Source organism: Vombatus ursinus, unplaced genomic scaffold (genome assembly GCF_900497805.2).
Source record: "Vombatus ursinus unplaced genomic scaffold, bare-nosed wombat genome assembly UNPS02005459.1, whole genome shotgun sequence".
Taxonomy (NCBI): domain Eukaryota; kingdom Metazoa; phylum Chordata; class Mammalia; order Diprotodontia; family Vombatidae; genus Vombatus; species Vombatus ursinus.
The window spans coordinates 210,827-227,325 of NW_020945237.1; the positions used below are offsets into that span (position 1 = coordinate 210,827).

A 16,499-nucleotide genomic window follows, 5' to 3' on the forward strand; every position below is an offset into this window, starting at 1 on the left:
ACAAAAACATCTAGAATAGATGGACAAGTGGACTCTTGCAGACAGTTGTTACTGAGTCCATCCTACTTCCAAAGATTGGTGTAGTCCTCCTGGTTTGTGCCTTCTAATACCTAGAAAAGGGATAAAGCTCTTCTGATTGTACTGAAGAAAACATCAAGAAACAGGAAGGTGACACTGTGATCTGATCCAAGACGCCAACAGAACCCCTGACTTTTGAGTTTTCAGTCCGATTTTGAGTCCTACTGTCTCTTAAATAGGAAGTGAGATTCTGGTGGTCCTCTCAAAATTAACCAGAAGGACTTACTTCAGGTCCAGAATAGAAGCAACTCTACTGTAGCAAAAAATCAATGGGTAGAAGTCGAGAGGGTTACTGATGGTCTTGAGGAAAAGTTAAGGAAAAATTACAACACTGACCGTCCTTTTTCTCTCCTTCCCTTTTCAGGAATTTGTGCGGCTCACAGTGTCTGACATCCTGGTAACATTTATAACCATCCTGCTGGGAGACTTCCTCCGGGCTTGCTTCGTCAGATTCATGAACTATTGCTGGTGTTGGGACCTGGAGGCAGGATTTGTAGGTCACTGTTTTATAGGCTTTTGGTGCAAATGTTTCTTAACTCCTTTATTTTATTTTTATATGTAGTTTATAGATTTTTTTAATGCCGAAGGACAGCCTATTTGCTATTTCAGAGAATGGAAGTGTCTATTCTGCACTTTCTGCAGGCCAGGAGATTTGCTTGAAGAAGGAAAAACATAGCTTATTCCAGTTTAATTTATACTATGACCTTCTAAAATGGTGGTCTTTGATGTAAGGAAAATTTGGTCGATACATTTAGGTGTTACTTGGATGGATGCCATGGATATGTGAGCATGGCAAGATTTATTAATAAGGCCAGAAGGCCAGGTGAGTAAAGGAGAGAGAAAGAGAGCAAAGCAAAAATAAAATCATAGGGAAAGAGGAAAAGGAAAAAATAATATAAGAAAGCTTTTGTCATTTCAGGAAGTGCTAGACAAATCAAATAATGGCATGACCCTTGGTCTATTCCTTTGGAATAAACCTTGATAAAGGCCATTTCATAATTCATTCAACAGACATTAAAGGAATGCCTACTCTCTGCAAAGCACTGTACTAGGTGCTGGGGATACAAAAAGAAAAAAGAAAACCAGTCCCTGCCCTATCCTATTTCATTTAGATCAGTTCAACTGATGTTGGCATTTTGGCAGGATTGCCTTTCTCATTTTCATACCATAAATGGAGCAATGACAGGTGGATTCAAACCACAGTCTAGCCACATTAGGGTCCTTCTTCCTAGTTCAGCCATGAAGGTCTGCAATCATTGTGAAAAAACACCCTGTTTTGAGAGTCATCTTCTAAAGTCCCAGTGCCCACACAGGTTCCCCAAATAAGATCCAATGAACTAAAAAACTAAAAGTTCTTAGAATTGGAAAGATTAGAAGTCACAAGTCAGCTTTGTGCTTTCTCCTCCTCCTCTTCTCACTCTCCCTCCTTCAAGATGTATCTTGACTGGAATGTCCTAATTACTGCACCAAACTTAGGTCCTCTCCTCGATAAGCTTATGAGCTTGTGAAATTGATGGCTTGTGAACTTGGGGTTCTCTTCCATGGTTGTAGGGCTGAAGCACCCAAGCTAGAGATTTAGAAGCTAAGCAGTATTTGTCAAAAGCCCAGCATCTCTGAATATCTAAGTGTGACTTTTCTCCACAACATCACACAGCCCAACTCCCTGGCGTTTCCAGTGTCTCCACGGAAAGTTACTTAAGCTTGTTGGATGCTCCCTTGGCAAATATAAACAATCCAATCCAATTCCAGTGTATTTAGTGCTTTTTGAAGGGCCTCACACCGTAGAAGGCACTTTAGGTTGTCCTGAATCACAGCTATTCTACTCCACAGACATCTTTTTATGGAAAAACATAAAACATTTTTTTAGAACAGGAATGAAAAGGAAAAAACACAGAAAGCAATCCAATCCTACATTCCTTGTTAGCATAGCTCTTCCCCATCCCTCTCTCCTCTGCCCCAACCATGCCCCAACCCAGTCTTGGTCCCATTAAAGATTGCTATTGTTTAGTTGTTTTCAGTCACGTCTGCCTCTTCATGACCCCATTTGGGTTTTTCTTGGCAAAGATACTGGAGTGCTTTGCCATTTCCTTCTCCAGCTCATTTTACAGATGAGAAGAGTGAGGCAAATAAGGTTAGGTGACTTTCCTAGGATCATATAGCTAGTAAGTATCTAAAGCTGAATTTGAACTCAGGTCTTCCTGACTCCAGGCCTGGCACTCTATCCACTGTGCCACCTAGCTGCCCCTCCTCCCCCAATTAGAGATACGTGAATCCAAAAACTACTTGCTCATAGTAAGTCCCTCCATGGCCTAATCTCAAGTTAGCCAGAAATTGTTTCTCTAAAAGAAATATAGTTGGAAACCTCAGAGGGCAGAGACTGAGTCCAAATTCCCAATGAGGCAATGCCATTTCTTCCTAGCCAGGGTTTATCACAGGCTTCATGAAGCATTATTATATACATGGAATATATCCAGGGTCATAGGAGGTGAGGGATCACAGTGCTGCTTGGACTGTTGCCTGGATCATCCTGCTGCTTTAGGCTTCATTCAGAAACAAAGACTTTATATAGTTCTGGGTAAATGGAGGACCCATCTGTGAGATGTATTGCCACCTGGATTTCAGTTTTATTGATTGGGGCCTCTAAATTTAATAGTTTATGCCATACCTTAGCAGAGATGCCTCTCTAGGTACCTGATCACTGTCAACCAAAAAACTACCAGAGGAATGGGTCCTTAAATTTTTTTTAGGTTTTATTCATGGGTTTTATTTTTAATATTATGAATCTTTTTGCAGATTACCCCCAGTCCATAAGAGGTCTTTTATAACAAAGTAATGTCATTTGAAAGCTCATGCAGCACTTCAAGCCTATAGAAGCCTCTCCCAACTCTCTATTTTTCTATTATTTTTAAATAACAGATATCTCTTTTCTCTCCCTCTTACCCTCCCATCTCACTAGGGGGGAAGAAAGACAATAAAAACAAATACCTTGTAACAAATACAGTCAAGAAAAACAAATTCCTTCACTGTCTATATACAAAAGTAGAATATGTCTCTTTCTGTATCCTAAATTTATCATCTCTCTATCAGAAGTTAAACAATATGTTTCATCATTGGTCCTCTGGAATAGTGGGTGGTCCTTATATCAATCACAGTTCTCACAGCTTTCAAAGTCATTTATTTTATGTGTTGTGATTACTATAGAAATTGTTCTCCTAGTTCTACTTACTTCACTATGCATCCATCCCTAAGAGACTTTCTATGTCTCTTTGAAATCATCTATTTCCTCATTTCTTAGAGGACATTCTATCACTCACATTCATATACCACAACATATTCATCCATTCTTCAACTGATGAGTATTCCTTTAGCTTCCACTTTTTTGCCACCACAAAAAGAGCTGCTATAAATATTTTTGTACATATAGGGCCTTTTCCTCTTTCATTAATCTCTTCTGGATATAGGCTCAGCAGTTTATAGCTTGGTGAAAGGATATGCACCATTTAGTAAGTTTTTGTGTGTAATCCCAAATTGCTTTCCAGAATGCTTGTACCATTCTACCAACAGGGCATCAATGTGCCTGTTTTCCCATAGCCCCTCCAACATTTATCTTTTCCCTTTCTTGTCATCTTTACCAAGATGACAAGTATGAGGTGGAATCTCAGAATTACATTAATTTGCATTTCTCCAATTAGAAGTAATTTAGAGCTTTTTTTTCACATAGCTAAATAGTTATAGATAACCTGAGTTTCTTCCCTTGAGAATTGCCCATTCATATCCTTAGACTATTTATCAATTGGAAAATAGCTCTTATTCTTATATACTTGAAGTCATTCCTTATATATCTTAGAAGTGAGACCTTTATCAGAGACCTTTACTTGAGGTAAGGAGAAGGAAGAACGGATTTAAAATTTTTATTTACCTCATTAGTTAAAGTCCTTTTCTTCAATAACCCTCCCTCTTTTAAAAAAAAAAAACTCTTAAAGTAAGAAGAAGCCTACAAGAAAACTTTTTCACACTCAATTGGGGAGTGGGGGAATTTTCCCTTAACATATAAGTTTGTTTGTTTTTTAACCCTACTGTCAAAGGTTTTCAGTTTCACTTTAGTCCCCCAAGGGATTTCTTCCTTCTGAGACTTTCAGGGAATTTACCAACTTTTCTCTTCACAGAAGCCTTTCACTTTCAATCCTTGAGGATCAGGTATTTGCTACTTGTCTAAGACAGTAGGTCATTTGGTAATTGGGTTGTTTAGTGATGGAATATAGCTGAGTTCTATTATTTCCTTCTATTCTGCCATCTTGATTAGCCTCTACTCAGCTCATTTTTTTAAAAGCAATAGCACATCATCCCTTAGTCAATGTTCTGATTTCCTGGGACTGGGGCTATGCATACAAATTGTTGATGGGGACACTATGAATGTTGCATTTAAGACAAAGTAGAGCCAGGTGCAGAATGTTTTTCTGGATTTTGTCACATTCCTGTCCACCCTACTGCTAAGGAGAACCTTTCTAGATCATCCACCTAAAGCAAAGCCTTTTACTAAGGCTTTTTCTCCCCCACTTGCCCCTAGAAAGAGTAATAAAAATATAACATGGAGGACCAGTTTCATATCAAATCCTCTTTTTCTGTTCTGCTCTGTATGGAAATACACCTTTTTTGAGTGTTTAAGTTCAATTTTTTTTTAATTTTTCAGAAAAAAAATGTGCAAACCATACAGCACAATACAATGAACACATAGTATAGCTGCTATTGCAATGGATAGAATACTAGACATTGAGTCAGGAAGATCTGAGTTCAAATCCTGCCTCAGACACTAGCTATGTGACCCTAGGCAAGTAGTTTAACTTTGTCTGCCTCCATTTTCTTATCTGTAAAATGGTGATAATAGCACCCACCTCCCAGTGTCACTGAGAGGATCAAATGGGATAACATTTGCAAAGCATTTTGCAAACCTTCACAATGCTAAGTATTTACTATTATTATATAAATACTATGCATGGAGCCTTTGCTAGACAGTTGGTAAACATAGATTTTATGTAAGACCTGATTTTAAAACGTCTACCACACTTCAGAAATTTTGCCAGACTACAGATTTAAGAGCTACAAAAGACTTGATGCGATCAAAACATAGACCCTGGAATTCTTTAAGGAAAGCTTAGCTTTGGATTATAATCATTTCTTTCTTCCTTCTATATTCCCTTGAATTTCCTCCCTTCTTCACTTAGCTGCTTCCTCTACCCCTCCCCATGAATCCCTTCCTTGACTTCTTGAGAAATGCAGCCCTTAAAGATGCCCACTCTTCATTCCTCCCTTCCCCTTTGCTCCTAGATGCTTTACAAAGTACACAATGTGATAAAAAAAAAAAAAAGTTCAAAACAAAAAGCAAAACTCTAAATTGAAGTCAACTTACTGCCCTCCCTGGTAAAGTTCACACGTTTTGATACTGGTGGGGAAGAATTTACAAGTATTCTGTTTGTTTTTCAAAGGTCTTTTTTTTCACATCTCATAACTTACTGAATGAAATTTATCTACTTATTTACTTTATTGGACTCACTCTTTGCTTGTTTTCTCTAAGGCACATTCATAAGGGTAGAAAAAATAAAGGCAGTCCCCTTTTTAGCTCCCCAGTATATGACCAAACTAAATCAAACAGACTGAAAGGGAATATTTAAAAACTTCAATCCATAGAAAAAAGCAAATTCCATTTTCTTTTTCACAAGAGGAGATTATGTCTCAGTCAAGATGCATATATTAACTGCTTACTATATACCAGAAACAATGCAAAGTACAAGGGATACAATGAAAGGTTAAAAAAAAACAGTCTTTAGCCTCAAAGAGTTTACATTCTAACAGCCAGTATTGTTTGGCTTTAAGAACACATTTAAAATCTCCTCTTAAGGGGAGGAAGGGGGAGAAAAATTTTAAACTCAAAAGCATATGGAAGTGATTATTGATAAATCAAAATAAATTAATAAAAAAAATCTCCTCTTAAAAATCCAAAGTAACATCAAAGGAAGTGAGTCCCAGTGGGAGGATGGTGATGACAGCTACCAGCTACAGTTGGCCTTCAATACTAACAGTCTGTGGTTGATATTGTAAATGTTATATGACCTCAACTTGGACTCTAGCTAACCACTTTTTTACTTCATTTAATTATTCTTCCCCTCTTTCTCCTTTTCGGGCAGCCCTCATACTCGGAGTTTGACATCAGTGGAAATGTGCTGGGTTTGATCTTCAACCAAGGAATGATCTGGTGAGACACTTCTTTAGTTTTTAGGGAGTGCCTGCATTGAGGAGGTAAGATATTTGAATTGTATCCCTGATTCAATCAGGAATGATTATTTCAAGGTGAATGATGATTTTTTTAAAAAAACAACTCATTTGTATAGCACTGTGTGATCACAGGCAAATCAATTTACCTCTATGGACCTCAGTTTCCTCAATCATAAAAAGATTGTAGGATTAGATGATCTAAAATACTTCTCAGCTTTCACATTCAATGATTCTATGTCACCTTTCCACTTGGTCTCATATTGCTATCTGGACTTTCCCCATATGGCTCAAGCAGGTGTCCATTTCCTCAAAAAAATAACAGCCATTCTGGTTGCATCCTTGTGCTATTTTCTTTAGCTAAATCCTCTTGCCTGAACAGAAAAGTGCTAATATATGAGATTTTGAAATGATCATTAGTGACTGATGGGTCTTCTTTCTAAATGATCTACTTAAAGGAAAGAATATAGAGGAGCATCAGTAGTTTCTTCCAGACGCCCTTTGGAATTTCAGAATTTCTAATAGAGTACTATTAGTCATTAGCCTTTGCCTTCATTCAAAGGGCTCAAATGATATTCTGAGCGCAAATTCAGTTTATGCAGGTAGAAACTCAGATGAGAGATGGAGTGATTTGCCAGTGGTCAGACAGCTGGACAACAGAGAAGCTAAGATTAGAACTCAAGCCTCCTGATTCTCAGGCTATCATCTTCTCCCCTCTGCATTATTGCTCCTCTCACACGGTTGGAGATTTCATTATAAATAGTTTCATAAACTAGAAAATAAGCTGAGTGGAGCTCTCCAACTCCTCCCCTCATGGAGCCTTCCTCCCAATGCTATCAAAAGACCCCCATCGCCCCACTCTTCCTATTCCCTTCTGTTTATGTTGGTTATTGCTTTTCTTTTCCAGGATGGGCTCCTTTTATGCACCTGGACTAGTTGGTATTAATGTGCTACGCTTATTGACCTCCATGTATTTTCAGTGCTGGGCAGTGATGAGCAGCAACGTTCCCCATGAACGGGTTTTCAAGGCCTCCAAATCAAATAATTTTTACATGGGCTTGTTACTGCTGGTCCTGTTTCTCAGCCTCTTGCCAGTGGCTTATACCATCATGACCCTGCCACCTTCTTTTGACTGTGGACCATTCAGGTACAATGCATGCATATGTGCAAAAAAAGAAACAGCACTCTAATCTCTATTATATATGATCAAGTCCATAGCTTGGGTCCAGACTCAAGAAAGAGCATTGGGCTCATGTCAGAACCCTTAGGTTTGAGTCTCAACTTAATCACTTAACCTCTATATGCCTCAGTTTCCTCACTTGAAATGGAGTAATACTCTTTCTCCTCAGTTAATCATAAATACTTCTAATTACCATGAGAATTAAGAAGGAAAAAAGAAGGGGAAAGGGTTATGGGTTTAATGTCAGAGAACTCAAGGTCAAATCCCAACTTTGCTACTTAGCTACCTGTGATACCTCTTACAAATCATTACTTCTCTGGGCCTCAGTTTGCTCATTTACAAAATGAGATTAACTTCCCCCACTTCTGTTTGGAGGCAGTAACCTATGGGTATGGAATACTATATAAAATGGTGGAGTTTCCCAACACTTATTTCATTTTAGCAAACTTTTTTTTCCTGTTTTCCCCCTTGTACTTTGTTATGGGAATAGCTCTTTGGGAAGGAAAGAAATATGTCAGAAAACATTACTGGTATAAAAGCAAAAGATACCACATAATCTTTTTTTCTAATGAAATGGTTTTTAAATTTATTTCCAGCTCTTAATCCTATCAAATAGATAATATTTGTAAAGTGCTTAGCACAGTACTTGGCACATAGAAGGCACTTAAAAATGCTTGTTCCCTTCCCTTTCCCTTATAGAAGACAAATTCCATGTGGATGAATATGGAGTCCTGGAGGGGCAGAGGGTTGCTTTTATTACTTTATAAACAAAACAAAACTCATTAGGCACCTTCAGTGTGTGTGACACAGTCCTAGGTGCTAGAAATACTAAGACAAAAATGAAAAATCTCAGTTCTCAGGAAGTTTCCATTCTACTCCCCACCCTACTCTCACAACAGTACTTAGGGAACCATAAAAGCATAGTGAAAGGTTGAGGTGGGCTGGGGTAAGGATGATTTATAAACTATTGGAAAGTACCCAGAATTTACATATCCACCATTGGATTTGACCTTCCAGTAAAGTCAACACTAAGTTGGACAAACCAGAAAGGGCGGGAGATGGTAGGACACAGTTTTGGTTAAATACTACTGGGAGCTTAGCTCATTCTGTGAAAAAGCTCTACAGACTCAAGCCCAGTTCACCTCTGCTGCCCCAAGAGCATTTCTTCCCATGTTTCTGCCTTGGCCCTGCTGGCCCTGGCTGACCCTGGCATGCTAATCAAGTCCTAATTGGATGCAGAGACACAACATCTTATCTGAGTCAGAGGAAGGCAACAAATCTGGACAAATTGGATCTTTAGTTGCGTAGTCCTGAGCTTTTGCTAATGAACAGAGCACTAGCCAGAAATCTGCTGAGGGCTTAAAGAAATGGCCCTGTCATCGGCTTGTTAAATTAGCTATTGTACTCCAGGGCACACTTATTTGCTTCTGTATATGAGACAGAATCAGGATTTCAAGAATATATTTTGGATTCTGATCATTCATTTTTAATTTGATTACACTGTGTTTGGGAGTGGAGAGAAGGGAGGCAGGCACACATTTTACAAATCATATCTCTCATACTTTGTGCCTTTCTGGCATGATATTCCTAGTAAGAAAATACCATAGATTCTGCCCATTCAAATGTGGCCTAATCTTGATCTTTGGTGCTAATAAAGGAAATGGAAAAAGTGAGCAGGGAAACCTACTACTGTCCCCCACACCTTGTTTTAGACCTTAAATTCAGCCTACCTTTCTATTTAACCATTTGCTGAAATCATGAACAAAGAGGAAAAACTAATTGATATTTCATTGCCATTTCATTCTATTAGACTGTTAGCTCCTTATGAGTAGAAATTATAACACTCTTTGTATTTTTAGCCCCAGAGCCTAGCACAGTACCTGGAACATAGTAGGTATTTAATAAAGGCTTGCTGATTGATTCACTTCCTTTCTATCTCCTGCCCATAGCCTTGCAGAATTTCTAATGCCAAGTGATAGAAAGTTGGTGGTGGGGTGGGAATAGGGGTGAGAGGAGAGAGAAAGGGCTGCAAAAATCCACAAACCTGATAATCAGCTTCTTGCTGAAAGGCAAAGGGGCAGTCCAGGCCTCTGGACTGAAGACTGGCAAAGGAATCAGGAGGCCTCAGGTCCCTGCCAGTTTCACTACTAGCCCTATAAAGTTAACTAGGGCATACTTCTTGATCATTATAGGTTATCCCCTCTATATAATTGAGATAGTAGTATTAATAAAGAACATTTCTAAGAAGATATCTGCAAAAGTGTAGTTGTAAAGCAATGTATAAAACAAGGAGACATATATTCACCTAAAAGGTATGCCATTGATGGAAGATGTCTAACACAATGACCAACCAGAAGGATTCCATATATATGCTGAGTTTCTTCAAGTACTCCTACTTGCATATTTAATTCCAATTTCACTAATTATATCAAACCCCAACATACTCCAAAGCCTCCTTAGTGAAATCCACAACAATGCAAAAGACTTCACTGTCCACACTAGAGAAACAAAGTGGATGAAAAATGCATACAGCCCAGATTATACCATACTCCAGAGCAGGAAGCCCATCAAGGCAGTCTCTCAAAATACATACTTTGGACAGACCTTGCAGATGGACAAGTAAGAAGCAAGAGAATTTTGTAGTAAATCAGGCTGGATCATAGTTTAGAAGGTGCAGTATTTACAATGATCCTAAATATTCTATTGCTGTAAAAGTCCATCTCTTTAATGCTATTATTCATCTCATGGTATTGTATGACTCTATTCACATCATTTAACTTCTCTCAGCCTCAGTTTCCTCATCTGTAAAATATGGACAATAATAGCACCTAATAATAGCAACAATAGTTCACAATGTTATTATGAGGATCAAATGATATAACATATATAAAACACTTTGCAAACTTTAAAGAGCTTTATAAATATTAGCTATTAACTATTGTATTAAAATGTTAATGTTTGTTCATGTAGCTTCAAAATAAAATAAGATTTTTAAAATAAACAAAAAGGAGGAAGTGTAAAGACATAAACTTATGAATATATACTGAGACAACAGAGAAGTACAAGTCTGTAAGAGAATCAAGAGAAGATCTAGCTAGAGAAAGTCAAGTCAACAATCATTTATTAAGCAGTCACCATGTTCCAGGCACTGTGCTAAGCGCTAGAGACAGAAATACAAACAAAAAGAAAGGCATCCCAACCCTCAAGTAGCTTACATTCTAATGGGAGAAGATTGTACATACAGGGTGCTCAAAAGCAGGAGTAGACAAGGACAGCTACATTGAGGCAGGGAGGTGAAGTCTACTGAGTGAAGGATTAATCACTTGTCTGGGACCTTCCTCAAAATGGAGGTTCTGGGAAGAACTCACCAATGGTAGAATGGGAGTACAAGGGTAGAAGAAAAATGGTAAAATACATTATGGAAAAAGGAAGGAGGAACAGAACAAATAAAGAGAATGATTATTGAGAGTACCATGTGTTGTGATATGTGCAGAACGTGAGTTTATGGGAAAGGAAAGTAGAAAAGATGGATGTAATCTAAAAATCCTGTTTGATGTTCCATTATAGGTGTGCTTTACACTAATAGTCTTCCTTTGAACAAACAGTCTGTATCTCTGCCACATTAGCAATGGGACTTGACTATTCTGTATTGACAGGAGTAACACAACTTTAAGCAGCAGGAACACAATTGCTATTCAAAAAAATCATAATGATGATAAAAAATGAACGTGTGGCTGACTAGTCCTCTCTTCTTCCTAGCGGGAAAAACAGAATGTATGATGTCATCCAGGAAACCATCGAGAATGATTTCCCAACCTTTGTCAGCAAGATCTTTGGTTATATAGCAAACCCAGGCTTGATCATACCTGCCATTCTACTCATGGCGTGAGTTGGATGTGGACCCTGTCTACTTGCATGCTAGTGCCTTATGATACTTCCTTCTCTAGTCTTTTCTCTGCAGCTTATGTAACTATTATGATGTTCTTCTGGACACAGCAACTGTTTGCTGGTCTCATATTCTTGGTTCCCAAGCTACTCTTTAGATAAACCCATTTCTCTCTCAGCTCCAAAAAGCCAAGAAGGCATTTGGCCTCCTCTGTGGCAATCCCCAAAGAATTTCTCACCAGAGAATAAGAAAAATACGAGGGGAAGGAGGTGAATTCAAAATAGTGGTGACCAAAATACTCCTGTTTTAGTGCCATGAAAATCCCTTCTCCCAAAATCAACTCTTCTCTTGGTTGTACAGGCACCTCCCCTAGTGAAAGCAGCCTATACTGGAACTATGCACAGAAGGATGGAAGGTTTTATTTTCTTTATCTTTTTGTTCTTGGTCTGCACTTGATCAATAGGATCCCTTCCCAGAGAAAATTAGGTCCTAACGAAATTATACAACCATGTCTTGATCATCCACAGTGATAAGAAAAAAACAGGTTTCCCGTGCATATAGCACCCTCCACTCCCTATTTCTCTCACACAGGTCCCCCGTGTATGCCAACCTCTTTGTGTATATTTGTGAAATGCAAATAGATGCTAACATCAGTTTAAGTAAAACATGATAGAGACAGTTACAATGACACCAGAAGAAATGTAAATGGCTTCTTACCTGGGGATAATTGATTATCCACACCAAGGTACCCTTTCTTGGTGTGAGTAATCAAGAGCTGTCTATATTGAATTGGGCCTCCAGGACCTTGAACTTTAAGTATTTATGCTTAGCTTTATTTGTTATTATTTGTAGAGAAATCTTCCTTCTTCCAGAGTCATTCTTATTGTGACCCCACATTTACACAAAGGTAAACTGTCTCTGCCCTTTCAGCATCCCAGAGATCCAAAGAGCATGCTAATGCAGTTCACACTTCCCTCGGTCTTCTCTCCACACTTCTGACTATCCACAAACCTCCCTTTACTTCCCAAGTCTTCAGTAGTTTTACTGCAGTTGGTTTACTGAAAGGCACAATGTTTTTATCCACTTTGAAGTTCACCTCCAGGATTTTCAGCTGAGAGCCTTTTAGAAAGCAGGAAAGTCAGTACCAAGGACAGCACACCCCAGGTAGAAATGCCCTCAAAGATAAAAGAATGAGGCCAGATTGCACACAGTAGTTCTTACAAATCCCAACCTTTCTTGCCCCATGATTCACTTCCCAGTAATTCTTTAATGATTGAATGACCAATGAAGTCATGGTAGCAAAATGGCATCAGCCCAAGTCCAAAGAAAGACTAGACTCTGGAAATAACAACAAAGAGAAGAAATACACTGAAGAGTAACTTAGCTGGACTAAAGAAATGAAACCACTTTTGTCTCAGAAAGCAGAAAAGACCACCAAGTGAGAGGGTCTCCTGTCACCATGGTCCCAGCTCTGTTCTCTAGTAACAATTTACCCAGAGATGTGACCAATAAAAAGATGTATCCCAGGTTACAGCCTCCAGATGCCTTCCAAGCTCATTAGTACACTTTCTACTAGCTTAAATGCTGGGGGATGAGGGGGATTATTAAACATATCCTTTGAAAAAGTTGTACATACCAAGGTCCAGGGCTGCCCAGCAGAAAGAAGAGTTGGGTACAAATGCTACCAATAACTCAAAGGGTTGAAAGTAGTTCAGTAATTAAACTGCTCTGCAGCCTTGAAGAAGTCACTTAACTCTTATTCATTTCAGTCTCTCCACCTGCAAAACAGACATAATATTTACCTATCTTACCAGAGAGCTGTGAGAAAAATAGGATAAACTTAATCATTGAGTTTGAGAAACAAAAATCTTGATCACGATGTTTAACATCAGTGAATCTCCCAGAATGTAGCAGATAACAGAAGACTGCATTCCAAATTGATGACAGCACTGACAACCTTGCCTTTGGGGAAAGTCTCCAGATTCAAACATGGCAATTTAATGAAGTACTTAATTACTTGGAGGGGAAACATTATTAATAACAACAAACTCCACAAAAAAATCCTGGTGAACTCAACAAAGGAACTGGATTGAAGTTGGAGCATTATTATAGACGATATTGTCATTCACAATTGTCTGGACATGACAATAACCCACAAAAATTTAAGAACCATGTTTTAATAGATGTTATGCTACTGAATTTCCACAGCCCCTCCAAACTACATGGAATGAAAAGTTTTCAAAGTATAGAACCATAGTGGAAGAAATCAAAAGCATGTGGAAACAGGAAGGTACATATATAAAATCCTATTGTCTTCTTGGATAGTGCAGTTGTCTCAAAGATGCCTGATGTGAGTCTACAGAAGACAAGCCGGCATCCCAGCACTCTCATTCAATTAGAAAAATCAAACCTGTTAGTCACATTAATGATTAAAAAAAAATAGAATTTGTATATCACTTTAAGGTTTGCAAAATGCTTCACAAATATCTCTTTTGCTCCTAACAACAAACCTAGGAGGTAGGTACTGTTATGATTCCCATTTTACAGATGAGGAAATTGAGGCAAACAGAGGTTAAGTGACTTGCCCAAGGTCAGATAGCTAATAAGTATCTGAGGATAAATTTGAAGTCAGGTCTTCCCAACTCAGGGAATGCTCAATGCTCAGGTCCAGCATTCTATCCACTATACCACCTGTCTCAGGGCCATTTCTAACCAAACTCATCACCCTTAAAAAAGAGATATGGATGGAATAGTAATAATAATTCCTCACATTGATTAGTGCAATAACATTTACAAAATGCTTGACATACATTATCTCATTTAAACTAAAAAGATACGTATTCTGGCCTGTGGACAAACTGAAAGGCAATGGGGTCAGAAGTAGCAAAGTCACCAGGGAAAGTCAAGTGGTAGAGTTGCTAGAGCACAAGGCTTGAAGACAGGAGGATCTGAGTTCAAATCTTGCCTTTTACTAGCTCTATGACCTTGGACAAGTCAATTATTGTCTCAACCTCAATTTCTTCCTCTTAATGCAGGAATCCCCAGTGAGTCAAGAATGATCTACCAATTACCCAATTCTACCTTGGTCATTTCCAAACTAGCTACTATCATGTTATTATTCTGGACTGGTCCTGATTCAAGCCAGTCCCCTGGTAGTTTGTGTTCAATATTTGAATGAAATGAGATACATGTAGGTTATTTGACTGTTATCCAAAGGAGACATTTAGCCATAGAAGGAAAAGAATCTTCAGTAAGGACAGGCATTGAGGATGCCCTGAGTTAATTCAGCTGAGTGAATCTTTCTTTCCTCTGAGTCAGCCATCTTGGGCCATTGGCCAAGAGCACCTGGAAGTGATATCAACAGCGTGAGCCTTTAGTCCCCCTGACCTGATCCAGTCTCAGGGATAGTTTCAACACCTGTTAAAGAAAAGCTAGCCTAACTTTCATGGGAGATAGGGGTTAGGGTATTGCTCTAAGAACATGGGTACTGCTCTTCCACTAAATAAAATGTGAGCTCCTGGAGGGAGGGACAAAGTATTTGCCTTGCTTTATATTCCTAGCACTTAGCATAGTACCTGGCATACAGGTGTTTAAGACATGCTTGTTGAATCAATGAATGAATGAATCTCCATGACTCTAGAAATTTTAGAGTGGGAATGAAAACACCACCCACCTTCATGCCTCCCACCCCCAACACTCACTGTCTTCTTCTCTCTCAGGTCACTCTCAGTCACCTCTTACCACTCAGAATTAATAATATTCTTCTCCAATATGGAAACCATTTTTAAAAGGCTTTAGAGAAATAAAAGTACCTCTTTCTCAGCAAAAGAATAGAGCTCCATTCCCCAGGCCTCTACCCCCTGGATCCTTGGGAAACTGAGCAGCATTGAACCTTATCTGTGATTAATTCCAAAAGTAATTAAACCACATTTTTATCTTTTGCAGCTTGGCTATCTACTACTTGAATTCTGTTTCTAAAGGCCTTGCACGAGCCAATACACAGCTGAGGAAGAAAATCCAGGCAGTGAGTAGAATGGGTATTCCTTCCTGTAGAGTGCAGGGATGGATTCATTCATTTTCAAAATAAAGTTGCCCCATGAGCCCAGACATATTATTAATAATAATAATTTTAGCTAGAATTTATATAGTAATTTAGGGTTGGCAAATCACTTTACATATTTATCTCATAACAAGTCTGTTAGGTGAATGCTATTATTATCCCCATTTTATAAATAAGGAAACTGAGGCTGAAAGACATTAAGTGTTAGAGTCACACATCAAATAAGCATCAAGGGAGGATTTGAACTCAGGTCTTCTTGACTCCAAGACTAATACTCTATCCATTGTACCACCTAGAGTTAAATCAAAGAATTAACTAAAATTCTCACCTAGGAACAAAATCACAAGTTCTGCATCAAAAAAAAAAAAAAAGAAAGAAATTAGCACTTACATTATTCAATAACATTTATTCATATATAGGGGCATTTGGAGGTTAATTATAATAATGGTAAGGATTTAAAACAAGTGGGAATATTAGCTCATGCCAAATTAGAGTGGAATTACAATGAATTCACAAACAATGCATGCATGATAATTCATAACCCCAGCAATTCAGCCTGATTAAAGTTAATCCTGTGAATAATACTGCAAGGAAAGCATGTTGTCATGATAACATATTGCTTAATCTCCAGAGCCCAACTCACACCAAGAAATAGTTTACCACCCCAGTCCATCCTCTCTTCCTCCCAACTGACCATCTGCCTTGTCTAACATTAATAGCTGACATTGATATAGTAAGTCAAGGTTGACAAAACGTTTGATACATGTTATGCCACTCCATTCCACAAGCATTTATTAAGTGCCTACTGTGTGCACTAGAGATACAAAGAGAGGGCAACATATGTGTGTATACGTATCAGTATACACACATATGTATATACTGATACACACACATGTACACATATATACATATGCATATATATATATACTTGTGTGTGTATCCCTGTCTTTGCTTTGTATCTCTAGTACCTTGGACATTACCTTGGGGAAAACAAATACACACACTCACAGATAGACGTATGTAAACTC

At 38.4% G+C, this 16,499-nt stretch overlaps 1 protein-coding gene across 1 annotated transcript in view; it reads left to right on the plus strand.

Moving 5' to 3' along the window:
- Positions 1 to 16,499, plus strand: part of TMC2 (transmembrane channel like 2) — a 56,597-nt gene that overhangs the window by 32,921 nt on the left and 7,177 nt on the right. Inside the window, exons 13-17 of the mRNA XM_027847855.1 lie at positions 443 to 571; positions 6,261 to 6,328; positions 7,253 to 7,492; positions 11,285 to 11,410; positions 15,357 to 15,435. Coding sequence (XP_027703656.1) covers positions 443 to 571; positions 6,261 to 6,328; positions 7,253 to 7,492; positions 11,285 to 11,410; positions 15,357 to 15,435 — 642 coding nt within the window. The remainder of the gene's footprint in view (positions 1 to 442; positions 572 to 6,260; positions 6,329 to 7,252; positions 7,493 to 11,284; positions 11,411 to 15,356; positions 15,436 to 16,499) is intronic.